General features: G+C 60.2%; 1 protein-coding gene across 1 annotated transcript in view; it reads left to right on the top strand.

Moving 5' to 3' along the window:
* Positions 1-13,004, top strand: part of LOC125358139 (c-Maf inducing protein) — a 139,244-nt gene that overhangs the window by 80,345 nt on the left and 45,895 nt on the right. The window contains 2 exon segments of the mRNA XM_048355048.1: positions 7,487-7,612; positions 12,936-12,986. Of these exon segments, the coding sequence (XP_048211005.1) occupies positions 7,487-7,612; positions 12,936-12,986 (177 nt within the window).

Raw genomic sequence — 13,004 nt, 5'->3', positions numbered from 1 at the left:
TGGCCGCTTTCACACCGTGGGAGTATAGCCAGTTAGGACAGAGACCATGTGACCTGAGGGTGACCTGAGGCCTGACGAATATTCTGTTACTTGGCTCTTGACAGAGTCATTTGCCAGCGTCTGGTTTAGAGTCCTACCAGGCTCAGAGGCCGGCTTCACCCGTAGTTAGCAGCCTGGCTTTGAAGTTCTCTCCCCTGGGCCTCAGTTTCCCCAGCTGTGAAAGGGGTCAGAGCAACACTCCTAGGCATTCTGAAGGAGGCTCTGGGAAACTCTACAGAGGAGTGACTTGTGGTCACCCCTGGGCACAAGCTGAGGCGCTGGACGCCCCAAAACAAGCTCGTACAACAAGGTCAGGGACATGCCTCCAACGGAGTCTTGGAGTCGCAGCCCTTTCTCCCTGGCTGGTGTGACCCGGGCTCACAAGCAGCCGGAGCCAGCGCGCCATCTTCAGCCACGGTCCCCCAGCCCCGCCTCGCCGTCGCTGGCGTGCGAGGGGGACACGTGCTCTGGAAAGTCACCGCTCGAGGCTGGCCTGTGCATGGCGAGTTGGGATGCGGTCGTGTAGAGAGGGTCAGCTGCTGTGAGTGGCCCTGGCTCTCTCGGAGCAGACGCCATTGCTGCCCCTTTCCCGGGGCTCTGCCTCAGGGGCCCAGAAGCTTGCTTTGTGTCTGGAGACAGTCGAGCTCCAGCCCCAGCTGGCTCTGTCCTCTCAACTCGGGAATCATCTTCTCCGAGGCTGGCGTTCTGGGCAACGGCAGCCGCTGCCTGGACATGGGTTTTCATTGTCTTTTTCCCCACGATGCCCCGTGAACGCGGGCTTCGTGTCAAAGATAAGCGTTTTAAGCTAAGTGTGCTGGTACGTGCCTGCCTTCCTTGCGTAAGCTAAGCAGCCGGAGGGAGGGGAAGGGAGGGAGAGAGAATGAGAGCGAGAGCGAAAGAGAGAGGGGTCAGGCAGTGGAGAGGGGGGATCCGCCTCCAGCAGCTTCGCATTCCCAGCCCAGGGGCACCCCAACTCCAGGCCCTTATCCTTCTGCTCCCCGTGCTGAGAACACCTGGAGCTCCTGGACAAGGCCTAGCTCAAAAGGACACCTCAGGGAATTCTCTGGAATGTTCCGCCTTTCTCTCTTGGCTCTGTACCGCGCATGCCCTCTTTAACAGTGCTTAACGCTCAGTGCTGTCACCAGCCTTGTGCGCGGGCCTCCCTGGCACAGCGAGCCGTCGTAGGGGCCCGTGCTCGGGTCGGGCAGAGCCTCTGGGATGTGGGGAAGAGGGTGGCCTCAAAGCCAGCAGTCCTGGATCTGAGGTGGCCTTTCTACAGAGCAGCTCTGAGCAGACCCCCCCTTCCCTGCAGAAGGGGACTCCAGCACTAACTCCCCCCACCCCTTGTGGCACTGAGACTGAGGGTGCTTGGCTTCTGGCGTGTTCTGTATCCAGGCTGGCTGCAGTTGCCCTTCAATACACCTGTGGACTCGATGGTCAGAATGGTGCTGACCGGGGTGGGGGTAGGGGTGGGGAGGGCACCTTTTGAGTCACTACAACTCACCGAGTGTTAAGGCGCCCACCCGGTGGCATGGATGCCAGCTGCTGCACCCTAGCAACCAGATTCCCATGCCCCCCAGGGCTGCAAAGACTACAGGGGTCAATGTGGAAATATCAGTTCTCTATTATTAAACTTCCCGAGGCCGTTGGCCATAAAAGGGGGGCAGCTGCCACAGCCGGACCCGTGATTAATGAGCCCCCAATGTGCTGCCTGACTGTGTCACGGAAGCCCGGGATGGCCCAGCGCAGGGCTGCCCCGGGGAGCTCTGGGCAGAGGTGGCCCTCGGGGTCTCGTCGTGGGGGTGGGGGTAGGCACGCGGAGGCGGTTCAGCCCGTCCAGAGCCTCGCAGCCACGGAGCCCAGCCTCGTCCCGTGCCATCCGTGGCTCACCGGTCACCGCATTGCTGGTCGGGCCCCAACTCTTTGATCCTTTCTGGAATGACCCATGGTGGAGGGCGGAGCTTGAGCAGGGCCCAGTCTTCCCATCAGGAACTGGAAACATTTCTCACCACATACTGAGTTCCCAACAGGCACAACACCCACTGCTGGGAGTTGAACTCACGGAACTCATGGAGGCTCCAACAAGGGAACCTTCGTCCTTCCCCGCCCCTGTCCGAAGTCTCTCCTGGACTTGTTCTCCGCCACACTGTGTCACACTTCCTTTGAGGGCTGGGGTCGTAGCGAGCAGTACCGGCGGGTACCGAGCACGAAGCTGGTCACACTTGCCATCTAATTATTCTCTATACACACCCTGAAGCCGAGGTAGCCATTACCGTCTTCTTAGTTGGGATGCAGTTCACATACCGCAAGAGCCCCCCGTTCGGCGGTGTGTAATTTGATTGTCTAATGTATTCCTGTCTATTCACTACTCTCATTTTAGGACATTTTTGTCACTCCCAGAAAGACACCCCATGCCCATTAGCAGTAATTCCCTGCTTCTCTACCCACCCCGTCATCCCCAGCACCCGGTAACCACTAATCTCTGTCTGTCTCTGAAGATTTGCCTGTCTGGGCATTTCATCCACACAATCAGACAGTGTGTGGTCTTTTGTGTCTGGCTTCTTGCAGTCAGCCATGCTAGAAGAACACAGCCAGACACCGAGGGCACAAACTTGACACCTCCGCGTGTGGAATGTCCACGCTGGCAGGTTCACAGAGAGAGTGGCAGTGACTTGGTGGCTGTGACGTTTCCCAGAACTCCGCACGGCACCTGGATGTCTAACAGGCCTTTGAGCTGCGCATTTCGGGGTGGTTCCTTGTTAATTTGATGTTGGCAGAGGGGCCCAGGGCGCCCCCCCCCCCGGCTCAGAGCCACCACCGAGCACCGCGATGCCCCCCTGTCGTCGTGGTGGGAGCCTTTGCTCTCGCTTGGCTGTCCAGGGGGCTCGGGGAGGGTCCTCTGCTACCTGAACAGGCATTGCTCCTTCAGAGCCCAGGTTTGGGTGGGGGTGCCCACTGCCCCTCTGCCAGTGGGGTGGCGCCATGGGGAACCCCTGGGCTATGACTCGGGAACCTCCCTAGTTGGGGAGGGGACTCATGGCTCCCGTGGTCTGCTCTGCTAGTCGTCAGGGCCACAAATTCCCTTCGCCTGCCATTTTCAGCCCTGTTCCCAGCAGGGCAAGACCTCTGCCCTTCCCCACCTCGGGCTCAGAGGGGCCAGTGGGGGGACTTTCCAGATGGGCTGCTCCTCCCCGGGTCCAGAACCGCCTCCACAGCCTCCCCCTGCCGAGAGCCCGCCCTGAGTCAGCCGGGAGCCTCGTCCTGGGGGCTGCAGACGTCACGATTCACGTTCATCTCCAGAGAAATCCCCATGGAAACCGGCAGACAGGTTTGGACGAGAGCAGCAGCCGCTTCCCTGGAAAGGCGGGTGGAGGTGAAGGCTGAGGCCCGGAGCTCGTGGGGGGCTGTGTGTGTTGATTACCCCATTCCAGCCTCTGCAACCCGGTGGGAGGACCTCGAAGGCCCGGGGGGTGACCCCCGGGGTCCTCCCAAGGCCCGTCCAGCCCATCTTCTCGGACTGCGGTCTAGGCTGTCAAAGGGCTCTGGGCCAAGAGCTCATCTCAGGCCAAGGGGACTAGCAGCTGCTCACGGTCCTGCAAGCACAAGGTCCTACGCCATCTGTCCCCAGGGCAGGGGACATGGACAGCTCCCACGGGAGGGCAGCATCCCCCCAAACCCCAGGGGGTGAACCCCACACCGTGCACAGGACAGCCCCCATGGCAAACCTGCCTGGTTAGAACGTGGTGGCCAGCAGCACCCAGCAGAGCTGGTGGCCAAGGACAGCGGCCCCTTAGCCCTGGCCAGGGCTCCCAGCTCCCTCCTTAATAAGTCTCTAATGAGGGTAATTTGGCAATGGCGTAAAATATGCTCTTACCCTTTGTCCCAGTAATTCCATTTCTGGGAATCTGGCCTAAAGAAATAATCCTAAATATAGGGTAGAAAAACATGTCTCACAGGGTGTCCGCCGGAGTTGTTTAGAGTTCCCAAAGCAAAACAACAGCACTGGGGAGTAACGGGGGGAGGGGGTGGAGGGAGGGACAAACTCCCCTGGGCAGAATGTGTTGTGGTCGTTAGGACCAGATGGTTCCAAGGCCACCGCACCTGTGCGATTCAGCGTTCGTGGAGGCGTGGCAGGGTTACGTGGCCTGGGGTCTGTGTCAGCTGAGTGCCGTTGATGAGGAAGGGCGTGCACCGGCGTGCTCGAGTGGTTTCGTGAAAGGTTTGCCGTGGCTCACCTTCCCCATGTGCCGCATTCACGCCCTGACCTTTCTTTGTGGGCGGGAGGCAGTCAAGGCGGGGAACAGCCCCATGCCTTTTGTATCTGCACCCCCACCCCCACCCCTCCTAGGCAGCTGCGGGGCAGGTTGGGTCCGAGTGGTCAGCGGAACTAGCCGATGCCCTGCAGAGCCGCCACGCGGAGGCCTTCGCCTTGAGCCACGGCGCGCGCGGCAGCAACGACCCAGGTCGATGTTTCTCTGCCGCTGATGTTTCTCTCTCTTCTTCTTCCTCTTTTCTTTTTTTAGAAGGTAGCAAGGAATGACTTAGCACAGCAAAACGACACCTTGGGGTGTGAGGCGGGCAGTTGTGAGAGGGCGGGGTGGCCCCCGGCGGTGCGGAGTTGAGGCCCTGCTCTTAGCACGGACAGGGTGTGGGAAGGCACACACCTGGGCTTTTCAGAAGGCCCGGCCAGCATGTTTGACGCCTTCTGCCCTGCCCCGTGTAAGGCCCCGGTGGAGGGTGACAGTGGTCCCTATGCCCGAGGGGGCAGCCCACCCCAGAGGCCCGTCACCTCAGTCATGGGTGCGAGGATGTGGCAGCCTGTCACCCACCGTGTCCGCATTCCTGCTCACGTCTGCCGAAAGCCCTGTCCCCCAAGCCAGCCCCCTCTGCAGCCGGGACCTGGGGTCTCTCGGGGGTGGGGTCTGGCCGCTTCCTACTGATGAGGTCATAGGTTCTTGGGGACAGGAGTCCTGATGGGTTGTTTAGGCTGGGCGGTGCAGGTGTGAAGAAGGTAACCTCTCTGTTTTGGGCTAACTTGCAGGACCAGTGTGCTCCTGAAATGGCCATGGGCAAAAAATAGTGTTCTGGAACCTGGGGGTGACCCTTGGAACCGGGTGGATGAGCCAGGGCAGCAGTCAGAGCAGAGGACAGGGGGTCTGGGTCACTAAGCTGTCTGGGTCAAAGGTGCAGTCTGCCCGGCCTGTCCTCCTGGGACTGGCCAGGCGTGGCCTTGCCGCACGGACGGCCTCTGGTACCCCGTAGGAGACAGTCCTGTCGGACTCCTCCAGGTGAGTGGCTCCAAGCAGAAGACAAGATGAAAAGAGAGACCAGCCTGCGGAGTCACCCTCCGCTTCCCGCTACCTTGTGGGCCCAAGTACAGAGGCAGGGGCAGTGTCTAGGGACCTGTTCCAACTCCTCCCTCGGGCCTCACTGCCTCTCAGTCTTGAGGGAATTCAGATGTTGGCACTCTGACTTTGTATGTTCCCTGCCCAGGAGTAAACTAGTACTCAAGAAGAGACACACGGGAGTAGCAGCCATGTACGAGTCTATAGAACCTGAAACTAAAAAACCCAAGACCAGAGACACCATCATGAAGCAGAATGCAGAGGGAAGTCAAAATCCAAAGCCAGCCAACCTAAATAGTGCAGGGAATAAGTTCGATCAGGTGCTGATGGCTCATGCTTAAGGAGGCTGAGCCCTTGAGGATCATGTATTCGAAGCCAGCCCAGGCAGAGAAACTTGTGAGACTTATCTCCCATTAACCAGCAAAAAAGCCAGACGGGAGGCATGATGCAAGTGGTAGAGTGCCATCTGAAAGCCACAAAGCAGAGCATGTACAAGGCTCTGAGTTCAAAAACACACGTGCACACATAGGCATGCCCATGCAGTGTGCACAAATACTCGGAGTCAGTGCAAATACTTGATTTTACGCCTCTTCTTAAATAGGAGGGCTTTGCAAAGGGCCAGGTGTCTTCCTGTGTCTCCTCTTTGGAGGTGAGCACGGCAGGGCTTTGGTGTCAGCAGCTGTGTTGGAGTACCCTTTCTCCTTAACCATGGCTTAGTTACTTTTGGAAGGGTTGGCAGCAGGAACTCCGCTTTTGTTGTTGTGGTTTGTTTGAGACATTCCATTGCTCGTGCTCTCCTTGTTTTGGTGAATTCTGCGCAGGTGTGTGGGGAACATCTTTCAGTTATTGTCTATCTGAATTTGGGGGAGGAAGACCCCCAAAATGAAGTTTGGTCTTTTTTGTTTTGGCCAGTCCTTGGGCTTGGGACTCAGGGTCTAAGCACTATCCTTGGCTTCTTTTTGCTCAAGGCCAGCACTCTATCTCTTGAGCCACAGCGCCGCCTCTGGCTCTTTCTGTTTATGAGGTGCTGAGGAATCGAACCCAGTGTTTCATGCATGCTAAGCGAGCACTCTACCACCAAGCCACATTCCCAGCCCAAGTTTGGTCTTTTTTCACAATATGTCCTTTTATGAATATTTTCACTGTGTTCGGGTGCTGCACTGATTACCAAGCCCATGACAAATTCAACCTCCTTTGACGCTTCCCACAATGCTGTTGAGTAAATTCCTGATCTCCTCATGAGAGGAACCTGGCCTAGGGAAGTGCATTCGCGTGCTTAAGGGCACACTAAGCGGCTCAAACATGTGCTTCCATGCCTTTGGGCCAGGCTATTTCAGGCAGCGCGAAAGCAATCTGTACTTCTTTAAAACACGTTCATGGGTAGCTTTTTTGGACAAAGCCTTCCTGGCAACTTCTGATCCACACCGCTTTGTGAACCCAGAAGGGTCACGAGAAGCAGTGGACTCACAGGTCGTCGCTGGCCATGTTCAGGAGGAGGAACTCTGGACCCATGGCTTGGCCTTAGTCTCCAGGGGGGTTGTGGGAAATAGAAGCTTGTAGGCTTCCAGCTCAGGTGCTCAGAAAACCTGACATCTGGATATCCAGCTTGGTCTGCGATCAGGCCACACGGCCGCACCCTGGGGACCAGTCAGAGGCCCCGTGTGCCAGGCCACTGCGAGCCCCAGAAGGATGTGGCGTGTGCAAGCGTGGGGGTTGTGATCTTGGTCCTCAGCTCTGGGTGCCCAACGGAGGGTGTGTGTCTTGGGACAGAGGGGGACAGGCCTGGAGGAAGGGGAGAGGCAAAGGCAGCAGAGGGGACCCAGCTGCTGCTTTCTGGGTGGGAGGTGATAATGGTGGCCTGTTGCCGATGAAGGACGCAGGGCCTGGGCCTGAATGCTGGGGACATTTCCCCGATCCTTTTCTTCCGGGGGTCCCTAGTTTGTCTGCACGCTACACCTGCGAGCAGTGATTGCCTCCAGGGCCCTTCTCCGCCGGACTGTGTCAGCCAGCAGGGGTTGGGGCCCCCCTGCGACCCGGTTTCGGAGCCTCTGTGCCCAGCCTGCACGTCTGACCTGTGTGTGTGTTGTTCTTCCTCTCTGCAGCCCACTGGGTACATGGAAAACTCAGTCTCCTACAGCGCCATTGAAGATGTTCAGCTGCTGTCCTGGGAGAACGCTCCGAAGTACTGTTTACAGCTCACCATCCCGGGGGGGACCGTCCTGCTGCAGGTAGGAGGAGCCAGCATGAGCCAGCACTTTCTCTCCCTCCTCCCTCCTTCCCCGTCCTTCCTCCCTCCAGTTCCTGCTCCCCCTGGCCCTGGACCGCAGTGGGTCACTACCCTGCCCTGTCTTGACTCAGAAACAGCTGGTAAGGGTGCTTACCACGAGGTGTAAGAAAGGCATAAATGGAGCACCCTGGGGAGGGGGCGGAGGAGGGGGAGGGGCGGAGGAAGAAGAGGAAAGGATCGCAAAGGTTGAGCTCCTTCTGTGTGCCCTCACTGCCTAGATATTTGCTCTTGAACCCAAGAACTGAGTTATGTGAATTCCATTGGCAAATGGGGAAATGAGGCATGCGGCCTCCTTGCTAGGCCTTAGAGAACCAGAAGCAGATGAACTACAAGTGCTGCCTTTGCATCTTAGGAGGACGAGGTGGTTTCTTATTCTTGGTCGATTCTGGAAACCAATGGCAGTGCAGTCTCTCTTCTAGGAAGAGGAACGTGTGGATCTGTGAACTAGTCAGGACTTGCAGTTGACAATGACAGACACAAACATTCAAACTGGTGAAGCAACAGGAAACTGCAATGCTGTAACTGTTGAAACACATGGGAAGGAAGTACAGGAGAGGGTTTCAGGCATCACCCGATCCAGGAGTCATGATGGCATTAGTCTTCAGGGAGTCTCTCTCTCTCCCTCTCTCTTCTCCCTCTTTCCACTTCCTGGCTCTGCGTCTGCATGTTGCTTCACTGGGAGGCCTGAAACCTGCTTCCAGTGGCCACTATCGTGGGGTATGCAGCCAGAGAGTAGAGCACCTGCCTAGAAAGTGTGAGGCGCTCAGTTTAAACCCCAACGAACCATGTGGCCACTAGCTTGGGATACAGGCTGTGATCCCAAACAGGCCGGCCCAGGCGTCATGGAGAAAACGGCTGTTGGAGGACAGGGAAGACCCCACCCACCCCACCCTGTCCCCTCCAGCCCCACCTGCCTGCCCCTTCCTCCCCCCTCCTTGCCGTGCTGTCCGACGACGGCAGCACGGAGCGCCGTCCACGCCGGGGTGGGGTGCCCCGGGTCCCCCCGGGTGGAGGCTGGGCGGTGGTAGCCGGCAGAGGCAGGCAGGCCCAGGAGCCTGTGCTGGAGAGGCTGCACACTTGCAAGGCCTGCGGAGCCTCCAGGGAGGCCCGGCCATAAACAAATGATCGCAGAAGCCGGTGGCTGAACGAGAGGCCTGTCCCCGAGGACCAGGGCCCACGAGGAGGGCAGTGACTCAGTCAGCCTCAGGGTGCCAGAGCAGGCTCCCCAGGGACCGGTCGGCATTCACTCTGGGCACACAGGGCTGAGTGGGGGTGCGCCGGGGCTGGGGGCGCGCCGTCTGGTGGGGGGATACGGGGAACCGGCTGGGGTGTGGCTGGGTGGAGGGCCGCCTTTGGGGCCTGTGGCTGTGTCCAGAGCACACTGGTCCGTTCTCCAAAGGCGGAAGTGGCAGGCTATCCCGAGGGCCAGAGGCAGCCGCTGAAAGCGCTGAAAGGGTAGAAGGGACCCTAGACAGATGTGTGTGGTTACACGCGCAGAGCCGCATTGTAAGGAACACGGGGACACAAGAAGGAGACTAGACACCACTGGGGAGGGAAGGGAGGCCCCGGCCCCATTCCGCCTGGGACTGGAGCTCACGACTCTGGCATGGGAGGTCCTCTTGGCCCTGGGATGGTTGAGGAGGGCCAGGACGCCACCACTCACCCTGAGCAGCGGGGCTGCGGGGCTGCCGGGACACAGGATGCCGGTCAGGGCCTGGAATGTTCCTATAACCTGGCCATGGCCGGGAGCCCAACAGTAATGACTGTCCTGGACGGCTGCAGTAGGCAGTGCTGTGCGTCAGAGCTCCCGCTATGGGGCCGGTGCTGCGGGCGGGCGGGCCTCTGGCTTCCCCAGCACCCCCCTCGCCTGCCAACCCTACTCGGTGGATGCATAGTCAGAGGCAGGATCTGCAGAGGTGGAGGAGGAGAGAAGAGGGAGGCCGGCAGCTCGAGATCCAGAGCAGATTTAGCTTGGCGGAGCAACAACGCAGCAGCCTTCCGCAGTCCCCGGGAGCCCAGGTGGGTGCAGCTCTGCCCCGTGCGTGGACGGCCGCAGCCCGGGGCAGTGGCCCTGGGCCAGCTCCCGTCTCCACGCCCGTCCTGCCCCCGCCGGGTCCCCTCCCCTCCCATGATCCTCGGTGTGTGCAGCTGGCGGGGAGACGGGCTCCAGCCCGGGAGACACCTGGCCCTCGGGCGCCAGGCGCTTTGCTCACGTTGCGTTTGTAATAGTGGCGGCGGCGAGGCCTTGCTCCACGGGTGCCACACGGACTCCGAGAGCCGCCCCCGTGGCCAGGCCCAGGCCTTCCCTGCTGGCGGCGGGGGGCGGGGTGGGGGGTGGGGGGGCCTGCACGCGACGGCTTGCGCTCTGCCTCCTCTGTCCCGGGGATCACGGCAGCCGGGGCCCAGCGCCACGCCCGGCGGGCGGCTGCGGTGTCGGCCTGCGTGGGCAGTTCGGGGGCGGGGTGGGGTGCACACTCCTTTCCATGTACCTCTCCTAGGCGCTTGGCCTGGTACGGTCTCTTTATGCCTCTCCCTGTCTTGCCGTGTCTAAGCACAGGCCTAGCCCTCCCCCTGGGGGAAAGGGGGTGTCGGGCGCCTTGGAGCCCACAGAGGCAGGGACCCGCCTACCCTGCCGCTTGCTGATTTTCCCATCTCTCAGGTGCTCTGCGGCGGTACCTGTCTGATTTCCTCCATCTCGGATCCTTTCTCTCTTGACTTCCTCCCCCCCCCTCACTTCTCCATCTTTTCTTCCTCCTCCCACTGCACATTCTATTTCTCTTGTCTGGTTCTGTCATTCTGCCTGCCTCCCTCCCCCCCCCCCTCCTCCCTCCTCCTCGTCTCGCCTTTCTTCAAGGGGCTTCCTCACAGAGCCCCTGCTCCGCTGGAATTTGAATCCGTGCCCCTGGCAGGCAGACCTCGGGGCCGACCCGGTCGTTCTGGGAAGACTCGAGTGGGCATTGCACCACACCCCTTCCCCCCAGCGTGGAGACCGGGAGCGAGCCTGCCGGGCCCGCCGTGCAGCCCGCCACCGCCAGCCACACTTGTCGATGCCGTGTGGGTTGATTCAGCACGAGCTCCCCTAGCGCCTGGCCGTCAGCATCTCTGGCGGCAGAAAGGACCAATTTATTTTCTTTCCTCCCTCAATATCCTTTCCGCCGGCATTTCATCATGAGGCGGCCAGCCCCATAAGCACATAAACGGGGTGTAACGCAGGCAGGCGTCTTGGGGCGCCTCCCTGGTCCCGGGTGGGGCACTCGGCACCCGGGATCCGGCGCGGACTGCCTTTGGGCGGGTTCTGCCCCGGTTGGGTTCCCAGCTGGGCGGGAGGGCCTCCTCCTCCGGGACCGTGTCTGCAGCTTTCTGGACATTTGCATCAATGACCTGGCTTTCCTCGTCTCTGGTTCTGGAAGCCCCGCTGGAGGCTGGCAGCTGGCTGGGACAGGGTGGGTTCCCTTCTTACTGGAAGCCAGAGAACAAGGCCTTTCCGGGCGGGCTGCACACACTGCTGTTTTCCCCCCAGAGCCGGGCCAGGAGCCTGGACTTGGGAACGGTCACCCGCAGTGCTCTCACTGTTTTTCTCACCTCTGAGACAATGTAACAATGAGACAGAACTTGGCAGCTTTCACAGAGGAAATTGGGCAGAATGTGCCTGGAAGCAGCCCTTGAGAGATTTATCACGGGGAGGCTGCCCGGGAAGGCCCCTCGGCAGGGGCAGGGGCAGGCTGGCGGGCTGGGGCTCCTTCCTGTATTCTAATGGATTGTCTGAGGGGCCCCGGCACCCCCTTGGCTGGGTGGTCCTGCCCCTCTCTGCTGCCAGCCAGGTGGCAGGGGCCACTTTGCAAAATAAAAAAAAGGCCCAGCCGAGTGCACGTCCCCTGGAACTCCGAGGACGCCCGGCAGTCTCTGCCCACCCTGGACACAGCCCGACGGGGTCCATCGCCGCCCCCTGCCCTTGAGGGAAGGGAGCCAGTCTGTCTCGAGGGCGTGGCCTCCGGGTGCCAGGTCCTTCCTCCCCTGCCTCAGAGGCGCTGCCAAGGGGAAGCGTGAGACCCAGCCCAAGTCCTGCGTCCCGCGGATCCCGGCACATGGCGCGCCCGCTCCTGGGGGGAGGGGGGCACCCGAGGGGCAGCCTGGAACCGCTGAGTGACCCAAGGCCGTGGGGCGGGGGGGGGGAGCTCCCTGGGACCCACAACCAGTCTCCTTGGCTGTTTGGGGCTCCGATGGCCGTCGGTGGACAGCTAGCCCTGCATCTGGTCAGCACTAACGTAGCCATTTCTAGAGCCACAGTCAAATACTTGCAGGCGAAGGAAGGTTATCTAGACTAGAGAGTTCTTTTAAAGTTACATCATTTCTTATGGAACCTTGTTGAATGACTGAATGAGTATAGTGATGCACCACTCATCCTTCCACCCACCCATGTAGCCACCCTCCACCCACGCATTTCTACTCACCTGCCCACCGCGCATTCATGTATCCATGCATCTGTCTGCCCACTCATGCATTCGTCCATCGGATCGTCCAGCCACCTACCTGAGCATACATCCAACCACCTCCCCCCGATCTCCCCCCCTCCCGTCCATCCGTCTACCCATCCACGCAGGCAGGCATGCATCCGTCCATGCACTTCTTCACCCATGCATCCGTTCCTGCTTCCTGGCCCAGTGCCACATGCATGCATGCGGTCATTCGCCCAGCTCCTCAGCTCGCCAGCCATCAGCAAACATTGCTCTGGGTTTCACGGGCTCTGTGGCGCGTCAGTCAGACCGTGTTTCCTCACCTCGCCGGGCCACGGTCACTAGAGGAGAGCCGGGCAGGCGCTGGCAGGACAGGGTGAGCAGCGGAGGGACCTGCCACTCTGGGGAAGTGGCCTTCCAGGCGGGACCTGAGGGGACGGAGCACAGCAGAGCACTCCCCGCACGGTCTCCAGGCTGTGTGCAAGCCAGTGCAGGCAGAGCAGACAAGCGGCCCCGAAGCCGCGGAGGGTTCTTCCTCGCCCGTGTTCCGTGTCCACCGTGGGTCTGCTTGAGTGTCGCCGGTGCTCGCAGCACCTGGGACATTGCTGCTTCCGTGGCAGGGGGAGGGAGGCTGTGTCTCTTTCTCTCTCTCTCGATAATTCCACGCCCCCCCGTCCGTCCGTTGCAATCTGGTGTACAGCTCTTCAGCAGATCCCACTCAAGGCAGACAGGGGTGAGGGCTTGCGTTGGGCCCGAGCTGCTTTGAGATGAGCCAAGCCGGTGACCAGATTTTTCCTGTTCTTGTTACAGGCTGCCAACAGCTACCTGCGAGACCAGTGGTTCCATTCTCTGCAGTGGAAGGTGAGTCCGGGCCTGGCT

The sequence above is a fragment of the Perognathus longimembris genome, chromosome 10 (genome assembly GCF_023159225.1).
Source record: "Perognathus longimembris pacificus isolate PPM17 chromosome 10, ASM2315922v1, whole genome shotgun sequence".
In the NCBI taxonomy this organism is placed as follows: Eukaryota; Metazoa; Chordata; class Mammalia; order Rodentia; family Heteromyidae; genus Perognathus; species Perognathus longimembris.
The sequence above is the reverse complement of the archived record's forward strand: the minus strand, read 5'-3'. Positions and strand labels throughout refer to the sequence as shown.